The sequence below is a fragment of the Mauremys reevesii genome, linkage group 8, assembly GCF_016161935.1.
Source record: "Mauremys reevesii isolate NIE-2019 linkage group 8, ASM1616193v1, whole genome shotgun sequence".
Taxonomy (NCBI): domain Eukaryota; kingdom Metazoa; phylum Chordata; order Testudines; family Geoemydidae; genus Mauremys; species Mauremys reevesii.
Genome location: NC_052630.1, coordinates 1,133,619 through 1,151,236, shown reverse-complemented (window position 1 = coordinate 1,151,236; position 17,618 = coordinate 1,133,619). Strand labels below are relative to the sequence as shown.

At 46.4% G+C, this 17,618-nt stretch overlaps 1 protein-coding gene across 5 annotated transcripts in view; it reads left to right on the top strand.

The window, feature by feature from the left end:
* Positions 1-17,618, top strand: part of NSD1 (nuclear receptor binding SET domain protein 1) — a 115,251-nt gene that overhangs the window by 19,354 nt on the left and 78,279 nt on the right. For all 5 annotated transcript variants that reach the window (XM_039485520.1, XM_039485519.1, XM_039485522.1 and 2 more), the window contains exon 2: positions 11,513-11,648. In XM_039485520.1, coding sequence (XP_039341454.1) covers positions 11,513-11,648 — 136 coding nt within the window. The remainder of the gene's footprint in view (positions 1-11,512; positions 11,649-17,618) is intronic.

The window sequence follows — 17,618 nt, the reverse complement described above, 5'->3', positions numbered from 1 at the left end:
AAATCATCCCAGCCGGGGCTTTGTCAAGCCTGACTTTAAAAACCTCTAAGGAAGGAGATTCCACCACCTCCCAAGGTAACCCATTCCAGTGCTTCACCACCCTCCTAGTGAAAAAGTTTTTCCTAATATCCAATCTAAACCTCCCCCACTGCAACTTGAGACTATTACTCCTTGTTCTGTCATCTGTCACTACAGAGAATAGCCTAGCTCCATACTCTTTGGAACCCCCCTTTCAGGTAGCTGAAAGCAGCTATCAAATCCCCCCTCATTCTTCTCTTCTGCAGACTAAACAATCTCAGTTCCCTCAGCCTCTCCTCGTAAGTCATGTGCTCCAGCCCCCTAATCATTTTTGTTGCCCTCCACTGGACTCTCTCCAATTTTTCCACATTCTTCTTGTAGTGTGTGGCCCAAAACTGGACACAGTACTCCAGATGAGGACTTACCAGTGTCGAATAGAGGGGAATGATCACGTCTCTCGATCTGCTGGCAATGTTCCTACTTATACAGCCCAAAATGCTGTTAGTCTTCTTGGCAACAAGGGCACACTGTTGACTCATATCCAGCTTCTCGTCCACTTTAATCCCCAGGTCCTTTTCTGCAGAACTGCTTCCTAGCCATTCGGTCCCTAGTCTGTAGCAGTGCATGGGATTCTTCCCTCCTAAGTGCAGGGCTCTGCACTTCTCCTTGAACCTCATCAGGTTTCTTTTGGCCCAATCCTCTAATTTGTCTAGGTCCCTCTGTATCCTATCCCTACCCTCCAATGTATCTACCACTCCTCCCAGTTTAGTGTCATCTGCAAACTTGCTGAGGGTGCAGTCCACAGCATCCTCCAGATCATTCATGAAGATATTGAACAAAACCGGCCCCAGGACCGACCCTTGGGGCACTCCGCTTGATACCGGCTGCCAACTAGACATGGAGCTGGTATCAAGCGGAAGTGCCTGTCACTTTAACTGGACCTGCTTGCTGCTCAACACTTTGGAAAATCAGGTGACTTGTTCAAGAATCTAAGTAAGGATTTAGGATGCTAACTATAGTGCCCAGTTTTGGAAAATCTTGGTCTGTTGCCTTACGTTCAGCTTCCACTTGGCCTGCAGTCTTTCATTGTTACGTCTTTGGCAAGAGGGTCACTGTCTGTAATAGGCTGAAAAAAGCCAATAAAATGCTAGGGATATCTGATCTTGCCATGCTGTGTTAATGATCGGAGCGGGCTGTCGTTGTCAGAGTGAGAGGGTAATGGCTGCAGAAATGACCTGATAGCTATCAGCATGTGCATTAGTTTGTGTGGATTTGTGGTTTATACTCCTTCCAGCAAGACTAATAGAGATGAACAGCAATTCCCAGTGATGCTATGAAGGGTGGTTATGGGACATGCACAGTAGTTACCACTGCCTAATAAGTTGTCTGTTTTAAAAGGAAGATTAGCAAGACTCATGGAGTTTTCCTATGTTTGTGTCATTCTGATAAAATTCTTTAGAAGGATGACGTTTCTTTGCTCACTATTTATTTCACACCCAATTTATGGGAACTGCAGGTCTGGGGAGTTACCTAGTTCATACACGTTTGTATAACATTATTGCTATAGTGTCTGTAAGAGCCTCCTCAGAACATTATTGTGATGTCCCACAGTGATACTCAATGAATTACAACAGCTCTTTCATCTCCCAAAATACTAGTGTGAGGGGATTGCATTTGTTCAGGGTGGAAGTGTACACACGTCCTGCAAGGCTGTGCTTCTGGGAAAGTGACCCTCTCTCCACAGTTGAGTTTTGGGTCTGTGCTTTGACAGATGTAGACCACTTAAAACCACCAAAAAGGCATTCTTGCTTCATCCAAAAATTATCTGAAAAAATTACCTGTAATTTTATATATAATTCAGGATTTATGCCCAGTCTCAGCACAAATTAATGTAATATGTTCCAAGTGATTGAATGTACAGCAGGCAGTGCTAACCCAACTTGAAAGAGAATGTCAGACTTAATACACAATGTTCCTTGTGATGTTTTTCAAAGAGAGCTGGGTAATATTTCCCTCCCCATGTACTCTGTTTCCAATCACTGAGTGAGTTCTGTCCATCGCTGCCAGAGATAAAATGTGTGATCTACCTTGTATGAGGTAGGGCACCAGCTTTATTAGTTAAAATTCCATGTTCTCTCCCATGCTAATAGGTGGTAGAATGGGGTTCATTGCTAGATTACCAGGAATGGAAATTGTGTCTAGAAGTTCAGTGTTTTGGGCTCCCCATGTCCCTTAAAAAAATCAGTTTAACTGGCATTTAAAAAAATTATTGGCCCTCTCTGAAGTCTTGCAGTTCCAGGCACAAGTATATTCTATCAGTTTTAACCTAAAACTGTATGTCGTAATTATATTGCACTAGGAATTAAACTTATGGCAGTCTGACCCAGAAAAATCTGTACTTTTGGGGACCATAAGTATGGCTTTATATGGCACAATTTAACAGAAGAGCTGCCTCTGTTTCTGTAAGTGCCTAACCACTGCTATTTAATTTCCAATATTAATTCTTTGTCATTAATATTCTGGACATTTCCTGTTAGACAGTATGTTTTTTGAAAATATAGAGGAGTCTTATTGTTGCTTCTTTGTCTTGGCTTTGTGGGAATTGGCGGGAAAGAGACAGTGCCTAGAGGCAGCCGGTGGGACAGCTGGCTCTGATGCTTGTCATGAAGGCACTGTACCAGTTTGCACTAGCACAGTTTCCCTTCGTGAGAGCATTGATGGAGCCTTGACGATGCTTAATTATAAGACCAACATCTGACTCCTGGTGCTGAAAAAATAAGAAAATAAACTGGTGAAGAATTAAATAATTGTGGCGTGGACTGAAGGTTGCTGAAAGGCTTCTAGAGTGTAGTGAAATGGAGTTAACTATTTCATAGCTGCCTAAAACCTGGATAATTTTTTTAAGGGTGTTTTCACTAGAGAAGTTAGCTCATGTTCGAACATGCCTATGAGGAGTTGTACTAAGCCCTGTCTCTAGGAGAGATTTTTGCCCTGCCATAGGCACATTGATGTAGCCCCATCCTGGTAGGTGAGAGAGAGAGAGACACACACACACACGCAGCCGGCCCTGCTCCAAAGAATTCACAGTACAACAGACAAGACAAACACAGGGTAGGAGGGGAAGTGACTGCCCTGAGTGGGGAAAGGATTTGCGCAAGATCACACAACAGGCCAATGGCAAATCGCCTGTCTCTCAGTCCAGTGTTCTATCCACTAGGCTGTGCTGCCTCTCTGGATGAGCAAACTGTGCTCGTTATTGTGAGATCTGGGTGACTGAGTTATAAGATTCTGAGCAATGTGGTCTGTACAGTAACTCCTCACTTAAAGTCGTCCCAGTTTCGTTGTTACGTTGCTGATCAATTAGGGAATATGCTCGTTTAAAGTTGTGTAATGCTTCTAATGTCGTTTGGCAGCCTCCTGCTTTGTCTACTGCTTGCAGGAAGAGCAGCCCGTTGTAGCTTATCGCTTCTTGGCCTTCTGGCTAAGAGAGGTGAAAACATTATCTAGCTGGTGGGGGCTTGGAACCAGGGTGGACCGGCAGCCCCCCTAAGTTCCCTGTGCAGCAGCTGCCCAGCAGGCTAGCAATTGCAGCTGTCCCTCCCTCACTGCCATGTGCTGCTCCTGCCCTCTGCCTTGGAGCTGCTCTCCGAGACTCCTGCTTGCTGTGCGGGGCGGGAAGGAAGAGGGGGCTAATGTCAGGGTGTCCCCCTCCCCCCTGCTCCTGCATCCTGCTTACCCCATCTTCCACAGAGCAGGGGGGACACACCAGGGCTCAGGACAGAGGGAGCTTGCAGCAGTTGTGGTCTCAGCAAGCTGATCTAATTAACAAGGCAGTGTACTTAAAAGGGAAATGAGCTTATCTCCCTCCATTCCTGCTGCCTTGTAGAATGAGTGTGTTAACCCTTGAGGGCTCAGCCAATTGCTAGTTCATCATTTAGCAGTAAGGGAAATATCCCGCCCTCTGACTCCTCCACCTCAACCAAGCTTCACAATCATCATCATCACTGTATTAAATTGTTTGTTTAAAACGTATTTGTGTGTGTGTATAATAGTCTTTTGTGAAAAAAACTTCCCTGGAACCTAACCCCCTCATTTACATTAATTCTTATGGGGAAATTGGATTCGCTTAACATCGTTTTGCTTAAAGTCGCATTTTTCAGGAACAGAACTACACCATTAAGTGACAAGTATCAGAGGGGTAGCCGTGTTAGTCTGCATTAAGTGAGGAGTTACAGTAATGTAGTTACTAGTGGAACTTTCCCTACAGCTGTAACATGCAAAAAGCCATTCTGCTTTGAATTCTGTTCTTTAACAATTGGAAATGAAACCTGGACAGTTCTTTCCAAAAGTATAATGCATTTTCTTCAATTAGAGAGAACTAACATTTTAGTCAGTAAAATCTTGACCTATAACTGTTCATATATTCCAGCCCAAACAGTTGTCATCTTAGTGTTGAATGAACAATTTAGTTGCAGGACTTAAAAGTGCAAAGGGTGAAGCTTAGCATAGGACTCTCTGCATCTGCGTTCTGCCTGGAACCCCAGGGCAGCTCTCTTGGAAGCCACTCTCTGTGTGTTGCTGTTGCAGCCCTAGAGGTTCATGTGTAGTGTATCACATCTGGAATGTTTTAGAGTGGTTGGACTGCTGAAGTGACATGAGGCAGGTCGCTGGTGAGGCCTATAGGCAGGGGCAAATAGCTAGCACATTGGGGCTAATGGTAACACCTGTATTATGTGAAAGCCTGTTGTACCCACCTTTACCTAGGGCATGTATACACTTAAACTGCTATAGCAGCACAGCTACTGCACTGCAGCTGCACCGTTGTAGCACTGTGAGGGAGTTTGGGTGCAGGGTGTGGGCTCTGGGCTGGGGCAGGGGGTTGGGATACAGGAGGGGGTGCGGGCTCTGGCCGAGTGGTGCTTACCTCGGGCGACTCCCGAAAGCGACCGGCACATCTCTCTGGCAGTGGCTCCTAGGTAGGTGGGGCCAGGTGGTCTCTGTGTGCTACTTACAAAACTACTTACAAAATCAGACATAAAAAATACAAAAATGTCATGACTCAAGTTAGCCTTTTTTATTATTATTATTATTATTATTTTTCAGTGTAGACATGTCAGATGTGTGTATCTAACATACTTACTGAACATATGTAATCATGAACTGATCAGAGCATCTCTTTTTTTTATGCCTCTCTGTTCCATGCAGAACACAGGGCCGTCACTATCTTCCATCTTTGGGCCAGTCTCCTGCTGAAGTCTTAGCTTCTTCCCATGTCAATCAGAACATGCTGCTCAGTTATTTGAATCCATGTTTGATTGCTGACAACCTATTTTCTGTCAAGACAGGAATTATTTTTTTCTTCTTTAATTGGTAATATTTTTGGACTAATTCAGTTCTGAATATTAAAATTAGTCTGAATCAAAATAACAGTTCTTTCTTGATTATTGGTATATTTTTGAAAAATGTTTAAATCATTTAGGAGCCTAAGTTCCATTTACTTTCAATGGGACTTAGGCTCCTAAATGACTAAATCACCTAGACACTTTTCAAAATTTTACCCAGTAGAAATCATTTAAGATGTAATGATTCCAATGTAATGATGCCTAGTATAAACATGTAGCTATTGATTCATACATTAACTAGTGTAATACGTATTAGCTAATTGCCATTCTCATTTCTATTCAATAAACTTTATAATAGAGCAGCCTTTCCAACTGAAGGTCTTTTCGGGTGGGGACTTTTTGTTTTGTGCTTGTACAGCATCTAGCACACAGTGTGCAGAGGCGGTCAAAAAAGCAAACAGGATGTTAGGAATCATTAAAAAGGGGATAGAGAATAAGACTGAGAATATATTATTGCCCTTATATAAATCCATGGTACGCCCACATCTCGAATACTGTGTACAGATGTGGTCTCCTCACCTCAAAAAAGCTATACTGGCACTAGAAAAGGTTCAGAAAAGGGCAACTAAAATGATTAGGGGTTTAGAGAGGGTCCCATACGAGGAAAGATTAAAGAGGCTAGGACTCTTCAGCTTGGAAAAGAGAAGACTAAGGAGGGATATGATAGAGGTATATAAAATCATGAGTGATGTTGAGAAAGTAGATAAGGAAAAGTTATTTACTTATTCCCATAATACAAGAACTAGGGGTCACCAAATGAAATTAATAGGCAGCGGATTTAAAACAAATAAAAGGAAGTTCTTCTTCACGCAGCGCACAGTCAACTTGTGGAACTCCTTACCTGAGGAGGTTGTGAAGACTAGGACTATAACAATGTTTAAAAGGGGACTGGATAAATTTATGGTGGCTGAGTCCATAAATGGCTATTAGCTAGGATGGGTAAGAGTGGTGTCCCTAGCCTCTGTTCGTCAGAGGATGGAGATGGATGGCAGGAGAGAAATCACTTGCTGCCCCTGCCTGCAGGGGCCTCCACAGCTCCTATTGGCCACAGTTCCTGGCCAATGGGAGCTGTGGAGCCGGTGCTGGGGGCGGGGGCAGTGCACGGAGACCCTTCCCCGCCAGGGGCCGCTGGGATGTGCTGGTCACTTCCGGGAGCAGCACGGGGCCATGGCAGGCAGGGAGCCTGCCTTAGCACCGCTGCGCTGATGGACTTTTAGTGCATAAAATCTCCTGGTTTGGCTTCAGTAGCCTCTGAGAGATAGAGAGAGGGAGAGGAGTTGAGGAGTGGGGGAGAGTTGATCAGTGGGGCCTGGGGACCCCCACAGGTTTGCAGACCCCAGTTTGAGAAATGCTGGTGTAACCACAATATATGCCAATGGGAAGGGTTCTGCCATCAGCATAGTAATTCACCTCCCCAAGAGGTGGGAGGTAGGTCGATCGACAGAAGCGTATTAGCACTGTCTACCCTGGAGGTTAGGTCGTTTTAACTACATTGCTATGGGGTGTGCATGTTTCACATCCCCTGAACGACATAGTTGGTCAACCTGATTTTTTTAGTGTAGACCAGGCCTAACTCTAACACCATTTAATATCATTACTACTTCACGGTAAGAGAGCAGAGGGAAGATTAGATTTGCTAGAAACATACACTTCCTTCAGATGAATTCAATTAGCCATAATGTCATTGGCGCATGTTGGTCCGAATTCCAGAGAGTCTAGGGGCTGGTTTACACTGAAAACTTCCCTCTGCATAGCTCCGTCGCTCGGATGTAGTTAAGCAGACCTAGCCCCAATGTAGACAGTGCAGGATGACAGAAGAATTCTTCTATCAATCTAGCTACCCCCTCTGAGGGAGGTGGATTACCTATGCCGACAGGAGAAACCTTCCCGCTGGATGTGCCGTTGCAGTGTTACATGTGTAGACAGGCCCTCTGGGTACGTCTGTGGTACAGCAGCACAGCTACGTTAACGTTGGGGTTTTCCCATCCATGTAATCTAAGTGCAGCAGATTATTCTGGGTTTGTCTACATCTACAGCACTATAGTGGCACAGATGCTACCTATGCCAAGAGGAGAAGCTCTCCCATTGGCGTAGGGCTCCACCTCCCCGAGCGGCAGTAGCTGTGTCAACGGGAGAAGCCCTCCCATCAACACCAGGAGTTGGGTGGGTCTGACCCCTCCTTTCCCTCTCCTCTTCATGTGAGCCATATTCTGGAGGTGGCTTGCTTTTCCAGGAGTATCTGAGCCCTCTCGCTGCCCCTATGTGAGCTAGGGAAGCCCTGCCCCTCTGGGGAGCTGAGAACAGGCATGCTCAGAGCATGCACCAAGAACATACTGCTGAGACGGGGGTGAGGAGCTGAGAACAGGTATGCTTGACACATGTCAGAAACTCTCCTGCCTGGGCGGGGGAGGAAGAAATGAGCACACCCACTGACATGAGTGGAACAATCCACATGTCTCGTAGCTGTTGTTTCAGGCTGTAGTCATCTCCATCAGGTGCTCTCCTTCAGCTGAAAACAGCTCATTGACACATCTCTGAGTCTCCAGCTCTGAACCCATCCTGGGAGGAAATCTGAGAATGAACTGTACACATGTGGGAAAAATCTGCCTCTGTCAAATTTGATTTATTTATTTAGGAGAAATTTAATCTGAGCACAGCAGAATATTCAGAAGGCACTGAAACTATTTTTGAAAAGCAAATAATTTCCACATGTGAATGCTCACTGGGAGGGATGATTGGGGAGCAAGAGTAGATGAGGATTTAGGTGTGCAGTGCGGGATGGGGGTAATATGAAGAGGGATATAAGTGGGAATGGGTGGTCGGGGAGCTTAAGTACAGGGTAAGGGGGAGGGATTGGGGGGAAACAGGAGGGGTTGGTGAATCAGGGCTAGCCAAGGAAGTTGGGGGGCTATGAGTGGGGGATGTCAATCCTGAATTCTCACCTTCATATGCATGTGGGATCTCAGGGAGCTCAACCCCCCTGAAAGGGTCTGAGCCCCTCCTCCTGCCCCTCCATGTGAGCCTGGATCTCATGGGGGACAGGACCTTAGGTAACAGATTTAAACATCTGAAATCCAAAAAGTGTGAGTAGTTAAGAGATCCGCCCCCTTTGTGTGTGGGGTGGCTTGGAGGAGTGGTGGACCGGGTGGGTCTGGGGCATGGCGGAAGCCTGGCTGACCACTCGGGATGGGGAGTGGGAATGGGGGGCTGGACGGCCCTCTAGTGAGCTGCTGCCTGTGATGCATGTGTGCAGCAGCACAGGGCAAGAGACAGCAAGGAGCAATGTCTTACCTGTGGCTGGCCTCTGCCGTGCAGCTAGTGGCTCAGTGGGCTGGGGCGGGGAGGGGGAGCTGGAAACGTTGGCAGGGTGGGGCGATCCATGTTCAGGAGAATGGTGGGAGGGGTGGAGAGAGACATCAGTCTTCTCGTGTGTTTAACGTTACTTTAACAGCCATATGATAAAACTGGCAAGGTTTTGGGACCGAGACCAGGGGCGAGGTTTCTCTCCCTGGCTCTAACCCACCATTGTCCCCATTGCACTTCAACAAAATATACCGGGGTGGGGGCGAAGGAGATTATTGAATCACACAGCAGCTCTATGGCCCAGTGGAAAGACCACTGAACTGGGGCTATTCCTAGCTCTGCCACAGCCTGCTGGACAACCTTGGGTAACTCCTGTAACTTCTGTGATTCAGTTTCCCATTTGTAAAGTGGAAAGTTCTTTGAAATCTGCTTATGAAAAGCACTGTTTGAAAGCCAGCTACGTAGGCTCCTGTGGCTGGGTAATATCAGCTGCAAATCTGGGTGAGAACTGAAACTGTCTCAGTGACTACTAACTCCTGCCAACAGACATTTCTTTGTCTAACAAAACCTAAGAAATTAAATGGCCAAAACACTGACAGAGTTAAGGCTGCCTGATGTGAGCTCGTGCCCTTCTAGAATGTTGAGTTCACCAGATCTCAGACTTCTGAAAGCCAGGACATACAGACTTTGGGTAAAAGTCCACACAACCTTAACTCTGCCCTCTTGGAGTGATGCCCCAACACATCCATAACACCTGCACTCCCACTCTGTAATGAACAGGCTCTACCTTCACTTGCCGTGTGCTCAAACGCTGTGCCTGCTCCCCCCCACCGAATACCACCTGTCACATTTAATAACTCTTTGCACCTTTTACGGTCCCTTCCCACTTGCACACAGCAGACCAGCTAAACCTACACTTTCCCCTACCCATCATTAAATCTGGACTGCTCTCCTATCCCACCTCACTACTGGTAGTACTCATGGCACAACCCACACAACTTGATTGACACGAGGCAGACTGAAACCTCAAGGTACAGATCCACCTCCTTCTTTGATTCAGACCCAGATCTTCTCATATCACAGTCACAGCTCTTCCAAGCTACTCCAACATATTCCTCCACCATTCAGTACAGCTATCCTCAACAGACTGAGTGTAGCTGGAGAGCATGCAGGTAATTCCCAGTGGATGTTGCGAGCTCGGGGGGGGGGGGGGGGGGCAGAGTTAAGGTTGCACAGGCTTTTACCGTAACTCTATTTCCTGGTTTTCAGGAGTTTGAGTTTTGCTGAACTCAGTGTTCCGGAAGGGCACAGGATACCACAGGGCTACCTTAGCTCGCATTAATGCAGGTTTTTTGCTATTTCATTTGATCAAAGGCTGAACAGACAGGCAAGCTAGTCGTCATCCCCAGCGTTCTAATGGGCAGGGGGGCGAATTAATATTAGTCTGTTTTCCTCACCTGAGTCCATCCGTCTCATTCGTCCAGGCTGTTCACCAGTAAGGCCCTCTTGACCTGGGACCCTCTTCTGGAGTCGGGCTTCTGCCATCATTTAGGGAAGGGTTCTTTCTCTGGACTCAGGGCCCTACAAAGGTCAAACTGCTGCAGCTCTTCTCTGGAGCGGTATGTAGTTCCCCAGCGATTTGGACTTCTTGCTGCTGCCTGGTAAGGTCCTTTTGCTGGGACCAGGCCTCCCTAGGGCTTCGCCCCTTGTAGCACTTTTGGATCCCACTCCCTCCAGGAGCCTCTTTCCTAGGTCCCCTTTTCTGGTGCGCTCTCTAATCGGCTCCCCTGAGAAGCCCCTTTCCTCAGGACCTGCCTCTGTGTGTTCTGGGCCCCCCTGCCTGAGCTCTTAGAACCTTTATAAGGCCTGGGGGTTCTTTAATTACTTAACTGCTGCCTGGCCGCACTGGTAATTAACAGCTCGCAAGTGGGTCTGGGTTGGCTCATTTTCCTTAGTGGAGCTTGTCCCAAGTAGGCTGGCCCCGGCTCCCCTGAAATAGCCTGCCCGCCCATGTGTAGACTTCTGATACCATGTGGATTTGGGCATTCAATTTCCTAACAAGAAACAGAAATTCAGGTGTGGCTTCTGGAGGCAGGTTTGGCGCCTGTCTTGCTGCCTCTCCCAGTGAGCCATGTCTCAGCCAGTTGCACTCGCATTTTATAGTTTGGTTCCTTTCATAAAAGCGACAGACTGACAATGTGGACTTGCCTGCTCTCTCTCTCTCTCTTGTGTTTTTTTTTGGGGAGCAGCGGTGGCTCTGCATGCGTAAACCAGACCGCAGGAGAAATGGCAAAGATATTATGACCATACATGCATTCAGTGTAGTATAAAATGTTTTGTCAGCAAACTCCATTTCCTGCATTTATCTGAGAAGCAGAGTAGTATTAGCTTGTATGTGCCCAGCACTTTTCCTTTACTAATAGTGGCAGATACCGTGCATCTGTTGTTCTGATCACCACCTTACAGACAGAAATATCTCAAGATATTCCGCTTCCTTGTCTGTGAACTAGGACATCTGACTGAGCTGGATAGTAATCAGTGTTGGCTGTGAGCTGAAACCTTTTACTGCTGAACGGTGTGATGTCTGGCTACAGTGGATTGGGAAGGACTGGGTGGGAGGAAATGGTTGGTATCCTGTGAAAGATGTTGGAGCAAGAAATATTAACTTTTTAAAAAAATAGAAATGTCACCACTTGTGATTGTCCGATGATGTTCCAGCGAGATGTGAGACTCTCCTCAAAGGTGTCTGTCGCTTACTTGATTCCTCATGTTCTGATTTCTGTCCAAAGAATCGAGCGAAGAAGAAACCTGCTCCAGTGAAGTATGAAGTTGGAGATCTAGTCTGGGCTAAGTTCAACAGACGACCGTGGTGGCCCTGCACAATCTGTCATGATCCAGTGCTTGACTGTCACTCCAAAATGAAAGGTACCGTACCCACTTGTACGACACAGTTAAGGACACTGAGTGCCGCAGTTGCTGCCGTTCTTTGGGCAGCCCTTTAACCGCATGGCAGTGCATAGAAGTTAGAAAAGATGGTCCCTGCCATGAGAAACCCACAGTATAGATGAGACAGATACTGATGTGAAGACAGCAAGGGAAGTATAGGGATGGGGAGATGAAGGTTAACACAAATGATAATGATGGGGATCAGTTGGCGGTTGGATCTTGTAGGTTCTGTCATTTTAAAATGGACATTGATCTAGGATGAAGTGAGGAGTCGATTGTACCACTGACCTCCATTCTTGTGCTAAGCAAGAGATGCACGTTCTGAGGAGTAGAGCGGTGGTGACTGGCGCAGACCAAGAGGGATGGCATTGCAGGCATAGGGAGCAGCATGAAAAGGGGCACAAAGGATAAGGTGGGAGGAGAGAGGGTGGAGTAAGATGAGAGGGTTGGGCAGAGTGCCAGGGAGAACTGCGGGAGTTGGGAGTGGGATGGGGCCAGGCACAGCTGTACAGAGCCTGACAAGTGAGGACGAAGAATTTGAACTATACGTGGAAAGAAACAGGGAGGCAGTGAATGGACTCAAGGAGGTTGGTGGTGGGAAGAGGAACAGAACAGTGGGACAGGGAGATTGTTTTAGCTGCTGGATGCCAGGGAGGGGCCTATGGAGCAGTAGATCAGTTTTCCTGGTACAAAGGCTTGGGAGGAAGATGAGAAGTGTAGTTTTTGCCTGTTTATTATAAGGAAGTGAAGGGACATCCATGGGGAGTTTGTGTGGTAGATCTGAGGGCCATTGGACCCTAGGGGTAATGGACCAAGGGAGCAGAGAAGGAGTGAGTGTGGAGGAGGAGAATGAAGGGGACCACAGACAGATTCCTGGGACACATGCACTGGGGGAAGGAAACAGGAAGAGGATTCTCCTTGAGTAATGGTCAGAAAGAGGAGAAGGCCAGGAAAGGACAGAGTCCTGTGAGCCCAAGACAGAGGGAGTATCAAGGTGAGTGGTCAGTGGTGACAGAGGTAGCAGAGAGGCCGGGTGAACAGAGAAGAGACCCTTTGATTTCGAAACTGACCTTGCACTTCACTCGGATGTATTTAAGCTGCTGTCAATGTAAAGTTAGCTACAGCAGGGGACACTTTTATTCCAGCATATCATGAATGGGGGGAACCTGTATATTTCTGAGTATTTCTTTCCCCTTGTTTTCCTTCCAGCCTCTCTCTCTCCACATTCCCTTGGTAACGGAACACCTTTGAAATGTCAGTCCATCTGGGGTAATGCTCTATACGCAGGACAGGCTGCTGTTTAGCGATGTTGCTTTTGCAACTTTTGTGGCCCTCACCGGTCGGAAAGGCTAGACTCTGAGACCATGCAGTGTTAGTGACTCAGCTCAGACTGTTAAAATCTCCATCTGAAACTCAAAAAGGAGTCCTGCAAAAGAGGAAACTAGTTCAAATGACAAAGGATGCATATAAACAAATAACAGAAGTATGTAGGGACATATTAGAAAGGCCAAGGCACAAAACAAGATCAAACTAGCTAGAGACATAAAGGGTAACAAGAAAACATTCTACAAATACGTTATAGAAGCAAGAGGAAGACCAAGGACAGAGTAGAGCCCTTACTCAATAAGGGGTGGAGGAGACAGAGAATAACAGAAAATATGGAAATGGCAGAAGTGCTAAATGATCTTTTTTTTGTTTTGTTTTTCACCAAAAAGGTTATTAGCAATTGGATGCCTAACATAGTGAATGATATAGGTCCAGAGGCTAAAATAAGGAAAGAACATGTTAAAGATTACTTAAACAAGTTAGATGTCTTCCAGTCCCCAGGGCCTGATGAAATACATCCTAGAGTGCTCAAGGAGCTGACTGAGGAGATATCGGAGCCATTAGCAGTTATCTTCGCAAAGTCATGGAAGAAAGGAGAGATTTCAGAGGACTGGAAAAAGGCAAATCTAGTGTCAATCTATAAAAAGGGAAATAAGGACAACCTGGGGAATTACAGACCAGTCAGCTTAACTTCATTACCTGGAAAGATAATGGAACAAATAATCAAGCAATCAATTTGCAAATACCTAGAAGATACTAAGGTGATCAGTAACAGTCAACATGGATTTGTCAAGAACAAATTGTGCCAAACCAACCTAATAGCTTTCTTTGACAGGGTAACAAGTCTTGTGGATGGGGGGGAAGCAGTAGATGTGGTACATCTTGACTTTAGTAAGGCTTTTGATACTGTCTCGCATGACTGGCTCATAAACAAACTAGGGAAATACAACCTAGATGGTGGGTGCAAAACTGGTTGGAAAAATGTTCCCAGAGAGTAGTTATCAGTTGTTCACAGTCAAGCTGGAAGGGTATAACGAGTGAGGTCCCGCAGGGATCAGTTCTGAGTCCGGTTCTGTTCAATGTCTTCATCGATGTGTTAGGTAATGATATAGAGAGTACACTGATAAAGTTGCGGACCATACCAAGCTGGGAGGGGTCACGAGTGCTTTGGAGGATAGGATGAAAATTCAAAATGATCTGGACAAACTGGAGAGATGGTCTGAAGTAAATAGGATGAAATTCAATAAGGACAAATGCAAAGTGCTCCAATTAGGAAGGAACAATCAGTTGCACACATACAAAATGGGCAATTACTGAGTAGGAAGGAGCACTGCAGAAAGGGATCTGGGGGTCATAGTGGATCACAACCTAAATATGTGTGAAAAGTATAGCACTGTTGCAAAAAAATCGAACATCATTCTGGGGTGTATTAGCAGCAGGAGTGTTGTAAGCAAGACATGAGAAGTAATTCTTCTGCTGTACTCCACGCTGATTAGGCCTCAGCTGGAGTATTGTGTCCAGTTCTGGGTGCCACATTTCAGGAAAGATGTGGACAAATCGGAGAGAGTCCAGAGAAGAGCAACAAAAATGATTAAAAGTGTGGAAAACATGATCTACAAGGAAAGATTGAAAAAATTACATTTATTTAGTCTTGAGAAGAGAAGACTGAGAGGATACATTACAGTTTTCAAGTACACCTCTACCCCAGTATAACGGGGCCCAATAGAACGCGGGTTCGCATACAACACAGTAAAGCTTTGACACGCTGCTCTGAGCAGTGTGTTAAGGGTGTCGGGCCAGCCCGGGGCTGAGAGGTTTGATAAGGGGCAGAGGGTCTCGGGGGCTTCTCTCCCCCCCCCCCCGGTCTGGGGGGCAGGAGCTGTGGGAGGGCACTTTTGGGGGCCCTGCAGTCCCAGAGTGGCCTGGGAGATTAGTGGGGGTCTGGGAGCAGCCTGCTCTGCTTCCCTTGCCCTGGCCCCAGCTGTGTCGCTTTGGGGAGGAGGTTTGGGGGAAGGTATCCCCCCCGCACTCACCAGCAGCAGCGGAAGTGGAGCAGCCTGCTCCACTCTGCAAGCTCCCAGCTGCAGCGCTCCGCTTCCCGCCACAGGTGAGTACGGGGGTCTTCCTTTCCCCAACCTCCCTGCACTCACCTGCAGCAGGAAGTGGAGCGCCATCCTGTCGGAGATGGTCTAGATAATTCTTAGTCCTGCCAGGAGTGCAGGGGACTGGACTAGATGACCTCTCGCGGTCCCTGCCAGTCCCATGATTCTATGATGCATAATTCCACAGAAAGCATATGACATTCCCCCCAGGTTTAGCAGCTTCACCACATTCTCAATTTCTGTCTCTCTACCTGCCTTTCCCTCCCCTAAATCCCTTCACCCTAGTGTTGGATAATATCTGAACATAGTTTAAATATGCAGCAATTTAAGCAGCTCAGGGCCCTGAGGGACTGAGTACAGGCCCTTGAGACCAGAGTGGCTGAAGGGGAGGAGACAGAGGGGAACGTAGATGAGACGTTCTGAGACACTGTAGTGCAGTTGCATGCCGAGGTAGACAGCCAGTGTGCTGTTGAGGAGGAGGAAAGTTTCAAGGAAGACCATCAAACTGGAGCAGAAGGAAACAATCCCATAGCTGGGACCCTCCAGATGAAGTCATGGTATTGTCTCACACTCAAGATACCCCTCTGGGGGAGGTAACAGTAATGGGGGATTCTATCATTAGAAATATAGCTAGTTGGGTTTGTGATGACTGGGAGAACCACCTGGTGAATTGCCTGCTGAGTGCGAAGGTTGCAAATCACTCGAGACATCTAGACAGACATGTGTAGTGCTGGGGAGGAGCTGGTGATCGTGGTACATGTAGGTACCAATGACATAGGGAAAGCTAGAAGAGGCTGCTAGGTAAGAGGAGGGGTTTAGGGTTATTAGGAACTGGGGAACCCTTTGGGAAAAGAGGAGCCTATCCAGGAGAAATGGGCTTAACCTGAACCAAAATGGAACCAGATTGCTGGTGTGTAACGCTAAAAGGTGGTAGAGGAGTTTCAAAACTAATGGCTGGGAGAAGCTGACAGGTACAGAGAAGCACATGGTTCAGACAGAGACATCCCTTAGGGGAGGGTCTCTTCACAGGGATTCTCTGTCCTAGTAAAGGGGAGAGGATCGAAGTTGATAAAGTGCAGGTAGGAACTGAAGAGAAACAGTCCAATGAAAGAGTTCCATCCAGTTACCTTACATGAAGGCCGACAACTAAATACTGACAAATTTTAGAAGTGCTTGTGTACAACTGCTAAAAGGCTAAATACGAAGATGGGGGAACTCGAGTGCTTGGTATTAAATGAGGATATTGATGTAGTTGGCATCACAGAAACTCGGTGGAATGATGATGATCAATGGGGCACGGTGACAGCAGGGTACGAACTGTATAGGGATGACGGAGCAGATCGCACTGGTGGGGGACGTGACACTGTATGTGAAAGGAAGCGTAGAGTCAAATATAGTACAAATCTTCAATGAATCAAACTGTCCCATCGAATCTCTCAGGATAGAAATTCCATGCTTGAATAATAAGCGTATCACAGCAGGGATCTACTCCTGCCCACCTGACCAGGGTGGTGGTGGTGATTGTGAAATGCCAAGGGAGATTAGAGAGGCTATAAAAATAGAAAACTCAATAATAATAATAATAATAATGGGGGATTTCAACTATCTCCATATTGGCTGGGTACATGTCACCCCAGCACGGGATGCAGCGATAGCATTTCTAGACATTATTAATGACTGTGTCTTGGAGCTGGTAGTCCTGGATCCCACAAGGAGGGAGGCAGTTTTTGGTTTAGTTCTAAGTGGAGCACAGGATATGGTAATAGTGACCATAATGTAATTAAATTTAACATCCTTGTAGGGGGGAAATACCAAAGAAGCCACCACAGTAGCATTTAACTTGAAAGAGAGCTACACAAAAATGAGGAAGCTAGTTAAATGGAAATTAAAAGGAATAGTCACAAGAGTGAAATGCCTGCCAGCTGCATGGGAACTTTTTATAAAACCATAACAGAGGCTCAAACTAAATAAATATATATATATTTTTTACTTTGGAATATATAAGACCAAAGAAATGCCACCATGGCTAAACATTTTAATCCCCTTAACCACCTCTTTTATTCTGAAGTACACTCTACCTTGATATAACGCTGTCCTTGGGAGCCAAAATATCTTACCACATTATAGATGAAACCGTGTTATATTGAACTTGCTTTGATCCACCGGAGTGCGCAGCCCCCCCCCCCCGCGGAGCACTGCTTTACCGCGTTATAGCCAAATTCATGTTATATTGGGTGGCGTTATATTGAGGCAGCGGTGTATTTCCTGCCACAGAGGGAGATGGTTGGCTTGTTTGCACCAAACTCCAAGTCTTTGCTCCTGTGAGGAAGAGTCCCCTAAGCCTGACTATCAACTATTTAACAGCAAACTCCACTCCAAGATGCAAAATATCAACCAAAAGCAAGGAAAACTAAGACAAAAGCATGCCCACCAACCCTCTGACTAGGAGTTCTCCTAGCTGGCATTTTTTTAGGATTTTAGGAAGACGTTAGGAGAATGGGTGGAGAATCTGCTAATAAAC